Source organism: Rhinichthys klamathensis, unplaced genomic scaffold (genome assembly GCF_029890125.1).
Source record: "Rhinichthys klamathensis goyatoka isolate OS25496 unplaced genomic scaffold, OSU_Roscu_1.1 h1tg000325l_1, whole genome shotgun sequence".
NCBI classification, from domain to species: Eukaryota; Metazoa; Chordata; class Actinopteri; order Cypriniformes; family Leuciscidae; genus Rhinichthys; species Rhinichthys klamathensis.
This window is the reverse complement of record NW_026606840.1, coordinates 3,265,865-3,281,990: the sequence shown is the minus strand read 5'-3', so window position 1 is coordinate 3,281,990 and position 16,126 is coordinate 3,265,865. Positions and strand designations below refer to the sequence as shown.

The 16,126-nt window shown below is 42.7% G+C and overlaps 1 protein-coding gene across 1 annotated transcript in view; it reads left to right on the top strand.

Moving 5' to 3' along the window:
• Positions 1-16,126, top strand: part of vegfc (vascular endothelial growth factor c) — a 48,007-nt gene that overhangs the window by 29,597 nt on the left and 2,284 nt on the right. The window contains exons 5-6 of the mRNA XM_056271816.1: positions 3,272-3,375; positions 9,086-9,404. Coding sequence (XP_056127791.1) covers positions 3,272-3,375; positions 9,086-9,404 — 423 coding nt within the window. The remainder of the gene's footprint in view (positions 1-3,271; positions 3,376-9,085; positions 9,405-16,126) is intronic.

Genomic DNA, 16,126 nt, shown 5'->3' with positions numbered 1-16,126 from the left:
CTTATTGACATGCAGTTCTACATGGGTAATATATCACCCATGCTGTCTAGATGGAAAAGCAGTGATTGCATGGACAGCCAGACAGGAGGGATGATCTATGCATGAGAATGGTCCTTCTTTAGACCTGATCCAGCCTTGGGTCATGCTAACTGGTCCTGACCTGTCACCTTTTAGCCAAGGGAGGTTAATGATAGTGGACCTGTAACTGGAGCTGTTACATCCGAGTCAGTTCTCAGCAGGGTGTAAGACTGAACACACACACACACACACACACATACACACACACACTTGCACACATACACACTTAGTGCAAAGGTTGAGGGCAGACCGTGAAGTCTCGTGTCTCTCTGATCTAGAAAGGAAACCCACATCTGAGCCTAGCTTTTCACTGGATAAATCTGAGACCAAATCTGCCTGGGGACCTGACATTACGCCTGAGCCACTTTAACTCACGAAAACAGAGAGAGAGAGAGTGGTTAAGGGAAGGGGAGGGAGGTGACAAAGTAATAAATAGAGTGGGCTTGAAAATACAGAACAGAATGGCCCCAACCTGATTGTTCACATCAACATCCTTTTTTATTTCAGGAGAAAAAAAAAGTTTGCTCTCTGAGGACTGGTTCATGATTGGTATTTCCTCAGGATAGATTTGGAGAGAGGAGGGTATGTCTAAATTTGACTTTGAGATTTGCTAAGTTCAAAGTTAACCCACAATACAGCTACATCTGGTTGTGCACAAAATTCAATTCTTCACCTCCTCTCAAAATTTGAACAGTTTCAATAATATTTGTCAGGAGCGTACTTAGTGTATTTTATATTTAGTTAAGTAAAAATATTAAGCTATTTTGCTGCATATTGATGATGATTTTAAATGTAAACTGTTATCTCTTCCCACTTAATTTGTTTTATCACCTATACTGTTATATTTATCACATATTCCACTGAATTTAACCTTAACCTTTGTGTGCTTTTACCTAAATTCTATCCAACTCAATTAATTTAAACATTTAATTGACATAAGAAATGACAACTGACACGTCAAAGGTGTCTGATGCAAAAATTCAAAGCTTTAGGCTAAAGATTTTCTTAATATGTGCACAAACCAAAACAAAAGTTATCCTTGCTGTCCCTTATACTGAAAATGTGCACTGACAATATTGTGAGTATTAAAGGATTTTGACCACCTTCTCTTCATAGTGAGCCCCTAAAAGACATTTGTAGTGAATGGAGTCTTTCTAGGGGTCAGGGAAAGCAGGAAATTTTAAATCGAAGACGATTTGCAGTCCACAGTAGTGTTGATCCACGCTTAGCGTAGCACTCACTTTCCAAATTTGTGGATTCATATCACTTAAAAAAAGAGAAGCCAGAGTAAAGTTTATCTTGGGGGAAGCCTGTGATTTCACTGCCCATTAGCTGCAGCCTTGAGAAGATAGATGTATAATAGAGCAGATAAGAAGATGGGCTTGAGCGAGTCTGTGACTTTAGTTTGGATCCTCCTAATAGGCAGTATTTTTTAAATTTATTTATTACAAAATGCATTACCTCTAAAGGTTGTTCAGTTTAGGGGGGCGGGGGAGTGTTTAAAAGGAAAAGCTTGATGTAAAATGTATTTTGCAAGCAATGTCAAACAAAAGTCACATACTCCATATTCTTTGTGTAGTTAAAAATGTAAGAAATCACATTGAATTACAGAAATGATTTGCAATACTTAGTGTATTGCACAAGTTTGAAAGAATTACAAAAGCTATATTGGGACCTGAGCATCAGAAAGTCTTGAAACAGCAGATTGCCGGTAAATCCCACTCCTACATGCAGTAGATCCTGGCACGTCTATGACTTGACATGGCAAAAATATGTTTCAGTGCACATCATGTGAGATGCAATGAAAGACATCATGTGAGAGTCCTTCAACATTGCAGTGAAAGACATCATGTGAGAGTCCTTCAACATTGTCTTCTTGATATTGCACTGGATTTCATGAAAACTTCCTGATGGAAATAATTTGCTTGTTTCCGGTGCGTGTTAGCAATTTCATGTAGCTGGCGAAATGGCACAATCCATATGAACACTTGTGCTTTGATGAAAACAGTGCGAGTGACGTATGCGTGTCTTTGCTTCTATAAAGCAAGCGTATTAATATAGAACAATGATTAAACTGTCTTGGAACTACATGAGCATTAAACGGTTTTATTGCACACCTTCCAGCCAACCAGAATCGTATATTCAGACAGACCATGGTATAACTTTTATTTATTACTTATGAAATGAATACTACATTTTGAAAGAAAACAATTATTTTTAGAGTTCTTTATTGCAGGCACGTCCTGATTTTGCAGAGTTAGACGCTTTCCTGGTCAACATATTTAGTCGATCCTGGAACAACATTCCTGTTCCCTAAACCTAACCCTACCCATAAATTATTTCTAAAATCAGAGGGAAATAGTTAGTGAATAACACTGATGCAGAAGCACCTAACCCTGATTGTAAGTCTAAACTTGACATAACATGTAAACTTGTCCTTCAAATCTGATTGGTGGATTGGAATGTTGGATCAACAAAGATGATGATCCAGGAACACGTTGCACTTCGTGGAATCAGGTTCTGCATATTGCAGTATTGTGGCATCTGAATAAGCTATTTGAAAGAATCTGACCAGTTCTGTTCATGATTTAAAGGATTGTAGTATGCTTCTACTTCATTCAACCTCCATGCCAACTACTCCATGTGCTTCTGGTTAGCAGGACAGCAAGAGACTCTGATAGCATCACTCCCTCCTTCCTTCTGTCTTAAATAGCTCTGACTCTTCCATCCTGTTGATAGACTGCCAGAGTCATGCCAAACCAAGAATTCAGTATAAAATATATATATTTTTTTGTTGTTGTTTTGTTTTTTTCTTCAGAAAAGGAAAGTTCATTTGAGGTGTGTTTAGTTGAGAAATGAAGTGAAGTGAGTGATCTGAATGAAATATATTTGTAGACAGTGAGGTCATCTTTCATGTCCTCTTTGAAAGTTACTATTGAATCAACTAAAGCAAACAGGCTAATTTGCAGCAAGGTTTACACACACACCCTGTGATCAAAAGAGATGTCTCGATGAAATATCAGTTTCTGAGTTATAATAGTTAGGTCAACATCTATTTTTTTGTGTGTGTGTTTATGCGAGTCAGCGCAATTTGAATTAAAACTATTATTTTGCCTTTTATTGTGGATTTTTTTTTTATTATAAATCCCACGCTACCGTCTGTCTCCTTGCTAATCACTTATTTCCTCCACAGATGTCATGTGGCAAATAAAACATGCCCAAAAAATCACAGCTGGAGTAATCGCTTATGCAGATGTGAGCCGGTGCCCGACACCCTTCTTTCAAAACCGCATTCTGGTAAGTGCTAATGCACGTTCACAGCCTTACAATGCTGTGTTTTTCATGTGTGTCTACATGCGACTGTATGAAAAAGAAACAAACTCACTGAAAGAGGGACCCAAAAAGAGACAGAACTGATGACAGAACTTCTCTTCTTTAGAGTATTATTATTGACTTTTTGCCGCATAGCACCCTATCGCCTCTACAGCCAGTCACATGGCAGCAAATCAATGCATTTCATGGTCAAGACGATCTCCTGAAGTTCAAAGTGAGCATCAGAATGGGGAAGAAAGGTGATTTAAGTTACTTTGAACGTTGCATAGTTGTTGGTGCCAGATGGGCTGGTATGAGTACCGATATTTCAGAAACTGCTAATCTACTGAGATTTTCATGCACAACTATCTCTAGAGTTTACATATAATGGTCTGAAAAAGAGAAAATATTCAGCGAGTACCAGTTCTGTGCATGGGCGAAAATGCCTTCAGATCAGGTCAGAGGAGAATGGCCACACTGGTTTAAGCTGATAGAAAGGCAACAGTAACTCAAATAACCACTTGTTACAACTGAGGTTTGCAGAAGAGCATCTCTGAATGCACATCACATCGAACCTTGAAGCAGATGGGCTACATCAGATCATCACACCAGGTGCCACTCCTGTCAACTAAGAACTATTCGCAGAGGCTCACCAAAATTGGACAATGGAAGATTGGAAAAGTGTTGCCTGAGTCTTGATTTCTGATGCGACATTCAGATGGTAGGGTCAGAATTTGGTGTAAACAACTTCAAAGCATGGATACATCCTGCCTTGCATCAACGGTTCATGCTGGTGGTGTAATGGTGTGGGGGCTACTTTCTTTTCTTTTACACTTTGAGCGGCCCCTTAGTAGCAATTGAGTATTGTTACTGACCATGTCTATCACTTTAGTGACCACAGTGCACATCTGATGGTTACTTCCAGCAGGATAATGCACCATGCCACAAAGCACAAATCATCGCAAACTGTTTCATTGAACGTGATATGAGTTCACTAGTCAAATGGCCTCTACAGTCACCCGATCTCAACGGGACGAGACTCAACGGGAACGGGAGATTTGGATCATGGATATGCAGCCGACAAATCTGCAGCAACTGCGTGATACTATCATGTCAATGTGGACCAAATTCTCTGAGGAATGTTTCCAGCTCCTTGTTGAATGCTATGATGAATTAAAGCAGTTCTGAAGGCAAACATGGGTATAGCAACCCAGTATAGAAAGGTGTAACTAATATAGTTGCTGGTGAGTGCATATCCATTTACAAACAAAATAAAAAGTTTCAGGAATTATCATACTGTAGATTTATGTCTGTATTCTCAAATGTCATGACTTGCACTGAAATTATTTGAAGCATGCAAGTATGTTGTGACAAATTTTACTTATGTAATCAGAGTTCCCTCAAATGTTTTTTTTCTTGCTGAGCAAAACATATTTGTATTGGGCAAGTCCCAAGTATACCAAACCGACTCATTTATCACATTTCTTTGGACTTTTATGCAGTAACTTTAATGAATTAATGAATTAATTATTCAAAGTATTCATTCATTTATATAAATATATATATATATATATATATATATATATATATATATATAATGTGTATGTATGTCTTTATATGTAATGTATTAATTTATTAATTCAAACAAAAAAATGAACGAACGAACGAACAAATGAATGAATATACAGTTGGAATGGGTGGTACCAGTGCTATTCTGTAATATAGGAAATAGTTTGTCATTATGGCAGATCACAATCACAGAATAAACTCTAAATTGTTGCCAAAAAAGCAACACTCAGCAATCAACACCCTTGTCTATGTGTCAACAAAACAAGGGCTACAAAAACATTGAGTTTCTGTAGAAGGGAAAACTGCCCATAATTTAAACCTATAACAAAAACATCCATAGAAAAGTGTGCTCATTAAAAAAGGAATTACATCTCATTCTCACCCTTATAATCAATCTCAAACCAGACTTATGGTTCAAGTGGTGCATGACGTAATTCAGGTTCAGTGCAATGGTAGTAACATGCTTGGTTACTACCATGGTCAAACCTGAGGTGGATATAGCAGTCTGTTGGTTTATGCACACAGCATTATAAGCTATGCAGTCAGAAGGCCCTAAGGCTAACATGTAGTCTTGAGTCTCAAGAGGAGCAGATAGCAGTTTCCGAAAAAGACACATATGTACTGCATGCGTGAGTGCAAACTTCTGCACACATATTGGGGCACTATATTAAATTTGAAAAGGCAGGTTGATTTGGTGTAGATGGTTATAATGCTAGTATGCTGGCCAATTTTGTTGACTGTCATAGTGAAGTGGAATAATAGATTTGCATTCAGCTCCTCTGTAGCGGTTGGGGGGAAACACAGATGAAATTAATCTTTGCTAAAGCAGACACTCTAAGAGGAATGTGTCGGGATTGTTATTATTTTTGCTTGCTTCATGGAAATATCCCACATCACCTTTTACAGTACTTGGCTCAGTCCTTGACAGAAAAGCTTTATAGTACACCCTGCTAGCACATTATCTTGCAGGTCAGATTACTTTAACTACTACTACAGATTTACCTCTTTCCAGCAGTGTAATTTCATATGTTCTAACATATAAATGCTCACTTCAAAGGTAGCAAGATCTTCCTCAGCTGCAGTGGCAGGTTACGTAAGAGGGACTGATGCTACTGATGTACAGTGTAGGGGTCATTTTGTCTGCAGTACTCTCTCTCTCTCTCTCTCTCTCTCTCTCTCTCTCTCTCTCTCTCTCTCTCTCTCTCTCTCTCTCTCTCTCTCTCTCTCTCTCTCTCTCTCTCTCTCTCTCTCTCTCTCTCTCTCTCTCTCTCTCTTCCATCTCCTCCCCAAGTCTGTTCTGTATGTCGTTTGAGGCAGATAAACATAGCTGAAATTCTTTGAGAGCAGTTGTGTGGCTTGACCAGCACTGAGCAACACTGCAAAAACACTGATTGCTGTCAGAGCGTGCAACTTTGGCTGGATTGTGTTTGCTGCTTGTGAGAATACAATATTTTTCTTTTGCATATGTACAGTTACATATTTATTTGTGTGGTTAATTATTTTTTTCTTCTTTTCTTGAGTGTTAAAGTGTCATTCATGAATAAACAAGCATCCAAGATAAGGAAAATGAAATAAATCGAGTACACACGTAAGTTCTTAGAAATATTCTCTGGTAATAAGTTTTTCAAAATCATCTGAAACCACCATAAAACAATATTTGTTGAAACTGTTAAGTAAAAAAGTAATGATATGTTTTCCTTACACTTGATTACAAATCTTAAGCATTATTTTCAAAAACATTTTAAATGCATTTGTTGAGGGTAAAACATTTTCTTTCTTTCTTTCTTTCTTTCTTTCTTTCTTTCTTTCTTTCTTTCTTTCTTTCTTTCTTTCTTTCTTTCTTTCTTTCTTTCTTTCTTTCTTTCTTTCTTTCTTTCTTTCTTATGAATTATCATGGAGGGTGTAGTGTACCGCATGACATTTTATATCAATATCTAACATTGCCATGTTCCATTGTTTTTTCTTCTTCTTCTTCTTCCTTTTTTTGTGTTAGCAGGACTAGTTTTATCACCTTGACATTTCTTTTTACTTTTTGACCCACCCCCTCCCCCCCCAATTTTTTTTTTAAATTCTGAAACAAAACAAAAAAACAAGTCATACATACATCATACGAGAGGTGTATTCAGGTAATTACTATGATGTGTTGTTGTATATATTTTTGAATGCATTAATAGGTCCAGACAAAACGAGTGTCACGTCAAAGCAGTTGCACAAACATTATCTTGCACTGATTGCATCTGTGCTGCTCAAGTCCAATAAACCAAATTATATATCCAACCTCATTTAGCCAACCTCATAATACCCTGAAAGTGTTTCAGAACAACTGTCTAAATCCAACACCTGCAAAAATGTGCTCTCCGTGCTATTTTAACCAATACAAAAGCAGACTTGAATCTCAAGTATGGTAAATGAGGTAAACCCCATATCTCTCAAAGGGAATACATTCTATGAAATCATATGTGAGTTTAATCCAGAGTGACATAAAAAAAAAAAATCCCCCTGTGTTGTGAAAGTTTTTTAAAATGTGGTCACTGCAACAAAACCAGACCAGCATGGTACCTTTCCAGTGAAAACCAAATCGTTTTTATTTACCGTAACTAACAGTTTCCCAAGAGATATGTCTTAAAATGGCAACTGCAAACCACACTAAAAATACCATTGACATGCCATGATTACCTCTTGGTGTTAAAAAAAAAAACTACTGTCAGGATTTACTTAAGACACGCAGTGTTATTTTTGCGACTGACCTTATTGCATATGCATTTGTAGAAGTTTCCCTTTCAGACGCAATATTTATGGGGGGAGAGTATTTAATTGAATCATGCAAGGTGATTTACTAAGGTTTGCCCTCGTCAATTTACTGATATGTGCAACATTATTTAATGCCCAAAAAAGCATGTCTTAAACCAGACACTAATATGCACTGCTGTTGGTAGATTGTGTTGGTCATTATGGAAATGATCCGGCTGCGTCTGTGTTCTTTAATTTGCACGACGTCAGTAGATCACACGCAGAACTTTCCATTCCCATCGGCACTTTTTTTGTAATTGTGCTCTCATGCTAATTTGCCCTGTTTAGTAAATCTGGCCCCTAAATGTTTAAATCATTCTGGTTTAAATTACATAACATTTGGTCCATTTGCAAGATTCCCTGCACATGAGGAGCAACAACATGCTAACAAAAAGTTTATTAGGCACTTTATAAACTCTTTCCACTTAAGGTTGATTCTTCGTAATGTGGCCACTATGTGTTTAATCATTAGCAATCACAAACACCAGTGATAGGAATTCACTCTCTCTCGTCAGTCGAGTTTTTAGGCCATTTTGGGTACTTCGAAACAAAGAAAGCAATATAGTGCGGCAGAGTTGAATTAGCCACTGAATTTGTTTTCATCGAGTTGTAAAGAAAAACCATCTGTTTATGCCTTTGGGGGTAGCATGAGGAATGCTGGGTAGAAACACTGTATTTCTAAACAGTTTATCATGTCTGACAAATGTGCATGCTGGACATTGTTCTTTACTTGCGTAACACTCTGGGAATTGGCCGGGCATTCCATAGCATTGACCAAAGATTTCCTCAGAAATGTAAAAATAAGTTGTAATGTAAAATAAGAAACTCTGTCATGAAACTCTAGCTGGCGCAGACTCATGGGTCTTTAACATAACTGATGATATTTACATTGTTATCTACATGGCACAAGTTGATTGGTCCATGTTGCATCAGCAGCCAATGAACTTGCTTCTCAACATTTAAATAGTTAGCATGCACTTTAGCAGTTTGCAGTGCACTTTCAGAGTTCCTCTGCAACCCTCCACCTTCCCCACTTCCTGTATAGATCTGCTATATATCCTATTTGTACTGAAGCAGTATGTCACGTCTTACTTGCTCAACAGCTGCATATCAGTGTATGTATTGGCAGTAGCAAGTTCCTGTACTTGCGCTGCAGCAGCAGCAGCAGCAGCAGCAGCAGCAATAACCTACAAAAACAGCAATACTCAACAGCATCAGTAATATCAGTAGCAGCAGTGTAGCAGATCTATTTCGCCAAGAACAAATACATTAACACTGTCATATCTTCATAGAGCTGTCATGATAGAACTTCTCTTTCTCTTCTCTCCATCTGCAGACATTGAGCAGGACTTTTGTGGCCCGGACAAAGAGCTGGATGAGGAGACCTGTCTGTGTGTATGCCGAAAAGAGCTGAGAACGGCAGACTGTGGACCACTGCACTACCTGGACAAGAACACCTGTCAGTGTGCGTGTAAAGCGCAGCCCGCCTCCTGCGGGTCTCATCAGAGCTTCAACAAGGACACCTGCCAGTGTACCTGCGCCAAGGTGTGTCCTAGGAGTCATCCTCTCAACCGCACCAAATGTGTGTGTGAATGCACAGAGTCTCCTAACAAGTGCTTCTTAAAAGGGAGTCGGTTCCACCCAGCCACATGCAGGTGAGAAAAGGTTTCTGTTATTTATCAAATGTAAAATGACTTTTCAGATACTGACAGAGATGTCATATCAATCTGGCATTGGACCCCAAACTTGTACCATTGGTTGAGCCCATGTTGCTGTGTTGCTGGTTCTCCCTAAAGGCCCAAATAAACTCACGGCAAAGTTCTTTTCTGTTCTTCGCTTAGGGGTAAAAAGAAGTTTGAAAAATCTTTACTGCAATATACTGTTACCGAACATTCCGATGCATATGTAAATATGTAAATGTGTAAATATGTGCTGCTCACTTTCCACAACAAAAATGACAGCAGATAAGAGAGCATCTGATTATAGCTATGTGTGCATATGTTTTGCAGTCACGTCACATTTATTTATATGCCACTTTATAGAATATATTACTTTGAAGTAGGCAGCTTTACAGGAATAAACATGAAAAATCTGAAAATTGTTGCTTTCAATTAGAATTTTTACTATAAAAGCAGCTGTCCAGTGTGTTGATGTTTTTACTTGCGTCTGACCTCGACGGACTGAACAGAAGAAATGAAGTTGAACTAGAGAATATTTCCACTTCAAAGAAGGGGGAGCCTCAGAGCCAGTGGCGTCATGCCCATTCAAAGTGAGGGGGCACGTGCCCCCTCAGATTTTTCCTCCCTAGGGTGACCAGAAGTCCCGAAAAATTCGGGACAGTCCCGAAATCTAAGCTGTTGTCCGGAATCCCGAAACCGGCCTTAATTGTCCCGAAAATTATACTAAAATATTAAAAACTGTCCGTGGAAGTTGAGTCGTCCTGCAACCAGCCCCTTCCAATTGCAGCAGCCGCAGCCGCGAGGACAGTGAATGTGCAGGCAGCCAGTCTAAACTTTAGTTTTTTTACGCGCGTCATTTGCTCTTGACGCGCGAATGGATTCAAAGTGTTCACGCGTAGGCTATAACTAGACGTGGTAGGCGCGAATTTGACGCGCTATTCGCGTCTGGTGTGAACGCAGCATTAAAGGAGTGATTGATTGGTCGCGTCACTGTGTGCAAAAAAAAACTTCGTCCGGGCCTTATAATGTCTGATGTCGGGTTAGGCCTACACAAAGAAAATCATCTACAAAATTATTTAGTTTTCCTATTTAATGACCGACAATTTAGTTGTAATAATAATTTTGTCATGAGGCTTATTAGCGTTAGGCTATAGCCTGAAAGGTCTGATTTAGCCTACACACTGTTACAACAGTAACACATTTTTTTTTTCACAATGACATTTGAGTTCATGATTTTAATGGGTTTTTTTTTTTGGCAGACTAAAGACTAATGACAGACTTTGATCTTTGAATTAAAAAATATGTTTGGTTCAGGTTTGAAATTCATTATCTTTTAATGTAGTCTAATATCATAGTAGGACTACCCCCCAAATCCCTACAGATTATTACATTATTAATACTGTTATACAGATCGCTATACATATTGCATTTGATTTGATTACTTTTTTACATTTCTGTCAAATATTAACCATTTTCAAATAAACGGGGTAGTGTTAACCTTATTCAGCACTGAAATCTGTCAAACTTCTTTCAAAGTCCTTCATCACATATTAATATTAAAATAGTCAGACCTCAGCACCTTTATGTAGGCTACCTTTAATGTAAGATCGTTCTTAGGTCACATACCAGTTTAAACATAACGTCTCAGGTTACTACTGTAACCATAGTTCCCTGAGAAAGGGAACGAGACGATGCGTCACTTGACGCTTTGGGAACGCCCCCAGCGTGCATGCGTCTGAGCATCAATGTCAACTAGTCCAATGGAAAGAATGAGCGTCACGGGCGGGTGACGTCATGACCAGGAAGGGATAAAGGCTCACCCGGTGAAACGCGGCATTAGCTTCAAAAAGTCGAAGCAAGCCGATCACAGGGAAGCAGGAAGTATGGCAGGGTGACGCATCGTCTCGTTCCCTTTCTCAGGGAACTATGGTTACAGTAGTAACCTGAGACGTTCCCTTTCGAGGGAACTCGCGATGCGTCACTTGACGCTTTGGGAACGAGAATACCCAAAACGCCAGAATTCCAAGTACCTGAGTGTCAGTCTGTTGGAACTAAGCACTAAGCACCTGAGAACCTGGGGCAGCATCCAGGTCCAAACTGTAAAACCTGACGAATGTGAGCGGTGAGGACCAGCCTGCCGCATCACAAACGTCTTGGAGGGAAACCCCAAATAACAAGGCTTTAGAGGCCGCCATACCCCTCGTTGAGTGAGCTCTGACCACCAAGGGACACGGATGGTCAGAGTACTCGTATGCAAGTGAAATAGCCTCGACTATCCACTTACTAACCGTCTGTTTAGAAGCAGGAAGACCCTTCTTAGGTGATCCAAAGCAAATAAATAACTGGTCGGACTTCCTCATAGAAGATGTCCGATGAACATAAGTATCCAGTGCTCGCACTGGACACAAGAGGTTCAGCCTTTCCTGGTCCGCAGATGTAAAAGGAGGAGGACAGAAAGCCTGCAGCACGATAGGCCTCGGAATCAAGGTCGGCACCTTAGGGACGTATCCCTGTTTTGGATATAAGAATGCCTTGACCATCCCCAGTGCAAACTCAAGGCAAGTGGGGGAAACCGAAAGGGCCTGAAGGTCTCCAACTCTCTTAAGGGACGAAATAGCTAGCAGAAAGATAGTCTTAAGGGTAAGAAATTTCTCTGAAACCGAATCTAAGGGCTCGAATGGAGCCCTAGACAGGCCTTCTAGTACTATTGCCAAATCCCAAGCTGGCACCCTAGTGCGAGTTGCAGGCCTCAGCCTCAATGTGCCACGAAGGAAACGTGTAATCAGGGGGTCTCGACCCAACGATGTACCCCCAACCAGGGCGTGGTAAGCCGCAATGGCCGCCACGTAAACCTTAAGTGTGGAAGGACATAAAGCTGACGTAAAGCGCTCCTGCAAGAACTCGAGTACTGTGTTCACAGAACAGTTAACCGGATCCCACTGATGTCGGTGACACCATACAAAAAAAACTTTCCATTTCAGCGCATATAGTTTCCTAGTAGCTGGAGCTCTGGAGCTTAGGATGGTCTCAGCAGCCTCAGCTGAGAGACCACTCTCTATGAGTTGGGCCCCCTCAGAGGCCAAACCCACAGGTTCCAAATCTCTGGTCGAGGGTGAAATATTGTGCCCCCGGCCTGAGACAGAAGGTCTCTCCTGATCGGGATCTCCAAGGGAGGACCGTCTAAGAGATGGATCAGGTCCGCAAACCAGATCCGACTCGGCCAGCGTGGTGCTACAAGCAGTAGGCTTATTCCGTACTGGCGGACTCGTTCCAGAACTCCTGGGAGCAGAGCAACAGGGGGAAATGCGTACAGACGTAGCCTCGGCCACGTCTGCACCATAGCATCCAGCCCCAGGGGGGCTGGGTGAGTAAGGGAGAACCAAAGTGGACAGTGCGTCGTGTGCTGAGACGCAAACAGATCCACCTCTGCTTGGCCGTAAAACTCCCAAATTTTCTCCACCGCCTCGGGGTGGAGTCTCCAGTCCCCTGGCCTCAGCTCCTGCCTCGACAGGATGTCTGCCCCCACATTCTGGTCCCCAGGAATATACACTGCCCTCAGGGAGAGTACCTTCCCCAGAGACCACAGGAGGATCTGGTGCGCCAGTTTGCAGAGCGGACGCGACCGCAGACCCCCCTGACGGTTCAGATAAGAGACCACTGATGTGTTGTCTGTTCGTACAAGCACATGATGGCCCCTCAGGTCTGGGAGAAACTGTCTCAACGCATTGAAGACAGCCATCATCTCCAGGCAATTGATGTGCCACGAAAGATGATGACTTTTCCACAGACCCTGAACCGAGCGGCCTTCCATTACCGCTCCCCAGCCGGTGAGGGAAGCATCTGTCGAGATCGTAACACGATGGCAAAGAGCTCCCAATACCGGACCCTGGGTTAAGAACCAATGTTTCCTCCATATAATTAAGGCACGAAGGCACCGCCGCGTGACCTTGATCATACGAAGTGGGTTTCCCCTCGGGGAGAACCCTCTGGTCCTTAGCCACCACTGTAAAGGTCTCATGTACAGCAGGCCAAAAGGAATCACGTTGGACGCTGCCGCCAAGAGACCCAACAGTCTCTCGAACTGTTTCACAGTGCGTGACTGGCCTAGCTTTAGCTCTTTGGTGGCTGTCAGGATAGCAGCTACACGAACGGGCGATAGAGTGGCCCGCATCGTCACTGAATCCCATACCACACCAAGGAAAGTGGTTCTCTGTACTGGAGAAAGAACACTCTTCTTGGCGTTGAGCCAAGAATCCAGATGTTCAACCCCAACATCTGCATATGGGCGAGAACGACACCTCGGTGCCGAACCGCCAACTGCTCTGATTCCGCCAGAATCAGCCAGTCGTCGATGTAGTTCAGAATACGTATGCCCTGAAGCCTGAGAGGGGCTAGAGCTGCATCCACGCATTTCGTGAACGTGCGGGGTGATAAAGCTAGACCGAAAGGAAGAACCCGATATTGGTATTCTTTGCCCCCGAAAGAAAACCTTAGGAACTTCCTGTGCTGAGGGAGGATGGAGATATGGAAGTAGGCGTCCTTCAGATCTATCGTGACAAACCAGTCCTCGGATCTGATTTGAGTCACGATCTGTTTGAGTGTCAGCATCTTGAACTTGAGTTTCTGTACTGAACGATTCAACAGACGAAGATCTAAAATGGGACGCAACCCCCCATCCTTTTTTGGAACAATGAAATAACGGCTGTAAAAACCCGACTCTCTGTCGGGTGAGTACACCTGTTCTATAGCTTCCTTTGCTAACAGGGCCTTTACCTCTTGCTCCATTACCAGAGCCTGCTCGGGATGCACCACTGTGGGCAGCACCCCGTTGTAACGAGGAGGACGAGAACCAAACTGGATTCTGTATCCTTTCTCTACAATCTGCAGGACCCAATGAGAAATCTTCGGCAGAAGCTTCCACGCTGCCAGAAAATTTACTAAGGGAACCAGCCTCTCGAGGCTGGTCTCTGGTGTTATCGAGACAGCCAATTCCGGAGCCTGAAACATAATGGCAGGAACTACCTGAACTGGCCGCTCTAAGGCCCCCCTCAGAGGGCGCGAAACCGATGCTGTGCCGCAGCATAGCATCAGCGACTCGCTGGAGACCGCTGCGCCCTGAAGCACCAAGGGTGGCAGGGTTGGCAGAACGGTCTCGTGAGGACCCCGAAATGGAACGGGCACCGTATAATGAGGTGTACACCGCTCCACTTCGGTCGGGGCTGTCCTCACAGGCCTGATGCATGAACATCAGGACCTTTTTTTTTTTTTTTTTTTTACCGAAGTCTTCTTCGCCTGAAGAACGGTCCTCAGATCCGGCTTCGACTTAGAAGACTTCGGTTGAGAGGGTTGCGTCCGTCTCCAGTCTCTACGTGGAGGTGCACGAGACGCAACACTCTCTTTCTGATGCACACGATATGATGAGCTCGACGGCTGGGGCTGCTCACGCCCAGCAGTCCCAGGGGGCTGGACCCGGCGAGGGATACACTTTTTAAAAACGTCCGCTTGTTTCTTTGACTCCTGAAATCTCTCGACGACCGCGTGGACTGCGTCGCCGAAGAGACCAGAAGGTTCAAGCGGAGCATCTAATAAAAAAGCTCGATCTTTTTCTTTAATTTCAGACAGATTTAACCATAAATGTCTCTCAGTAGCTACCAAGGCTGCCATAGACCGCCCAATTGCTCTGGCGGTCTCCTTAGTAGCCCTGAGAGAAAGATCGGTAGCCCGACGAAGTTCACGAATATCGTCATGACTGACTCCCTCACTACTATCCAGATCCCCCAGCAGGTCAGCTTGATAAGCCTGGAGCACTGCCATAGTATGCAGACATGCTCCAGCTTGACCTGCTGCCGTATAAGCTTTGCCCACTAACACCGAAGTGGCTTTAAGCGGTCTAGTGGGCAAAGCCGAGGCTTTCAGAGACGATGCGGGACCAGGGGAAAGATAACTGGCTAAATTCTCTTCCGCCTGGGGCATCGCCTCATAACCATACTCTTTCAGCCCTCTTATTCTCGAATAAGTGTTAACATGAGGGCTGAAAAGACGTGATGAGTATGGTTTATTCCACGATTTAGAAATTTCATTGTGCAAATCGGGAAAAAATGGAAGCCCTCGTGGTGGAGATAATGTGGTGGAAGATAAAAAGCGCTCATCTAATTTGCTTTTAGGACGAGCGCCCTTCTTCTCAGATGGCCATTCAATATTTAATTTCTCTACAGCCCGCGACATAACATCCACCAGCTCATCATATGCTGGGGAAATAAATTGTGAATCTCTTTCCCCCATGTGTGTGCTTACACTCTCCACACTCATCGCATCAACCTCCTCGGAGGAAGAGCAATAAAGTAATGGAGGGCTCTCTCCCCGGGCAGAAGAAACCGCAGAGCGTGCTTCCGACACCGGGGAGAGAGCACTGGATCTCTCGGGTAAGGAAGGAGAAAGAGCCCTCGGACCCGTCTCCAACCCCTCCGAAAGATCCTTTTGCGATCCCCAGGAATGCATTCTCCGCGCTGCCTCAGCAGACGCGGGTCCTGATCCCTGTGGATCGCGAGCCTGCCCACTCTCTTTATCAAAGAGTGACAGGCGAGAGCGGAGCATGCGAAGCGGTAATATCTCACAATGCTGGCACTCAGCCCCCTCGAAGGCTGAGACCGCATGCTCCACTCCCAAACAAACGACACAAAGCTAAAATAACGTTAAAT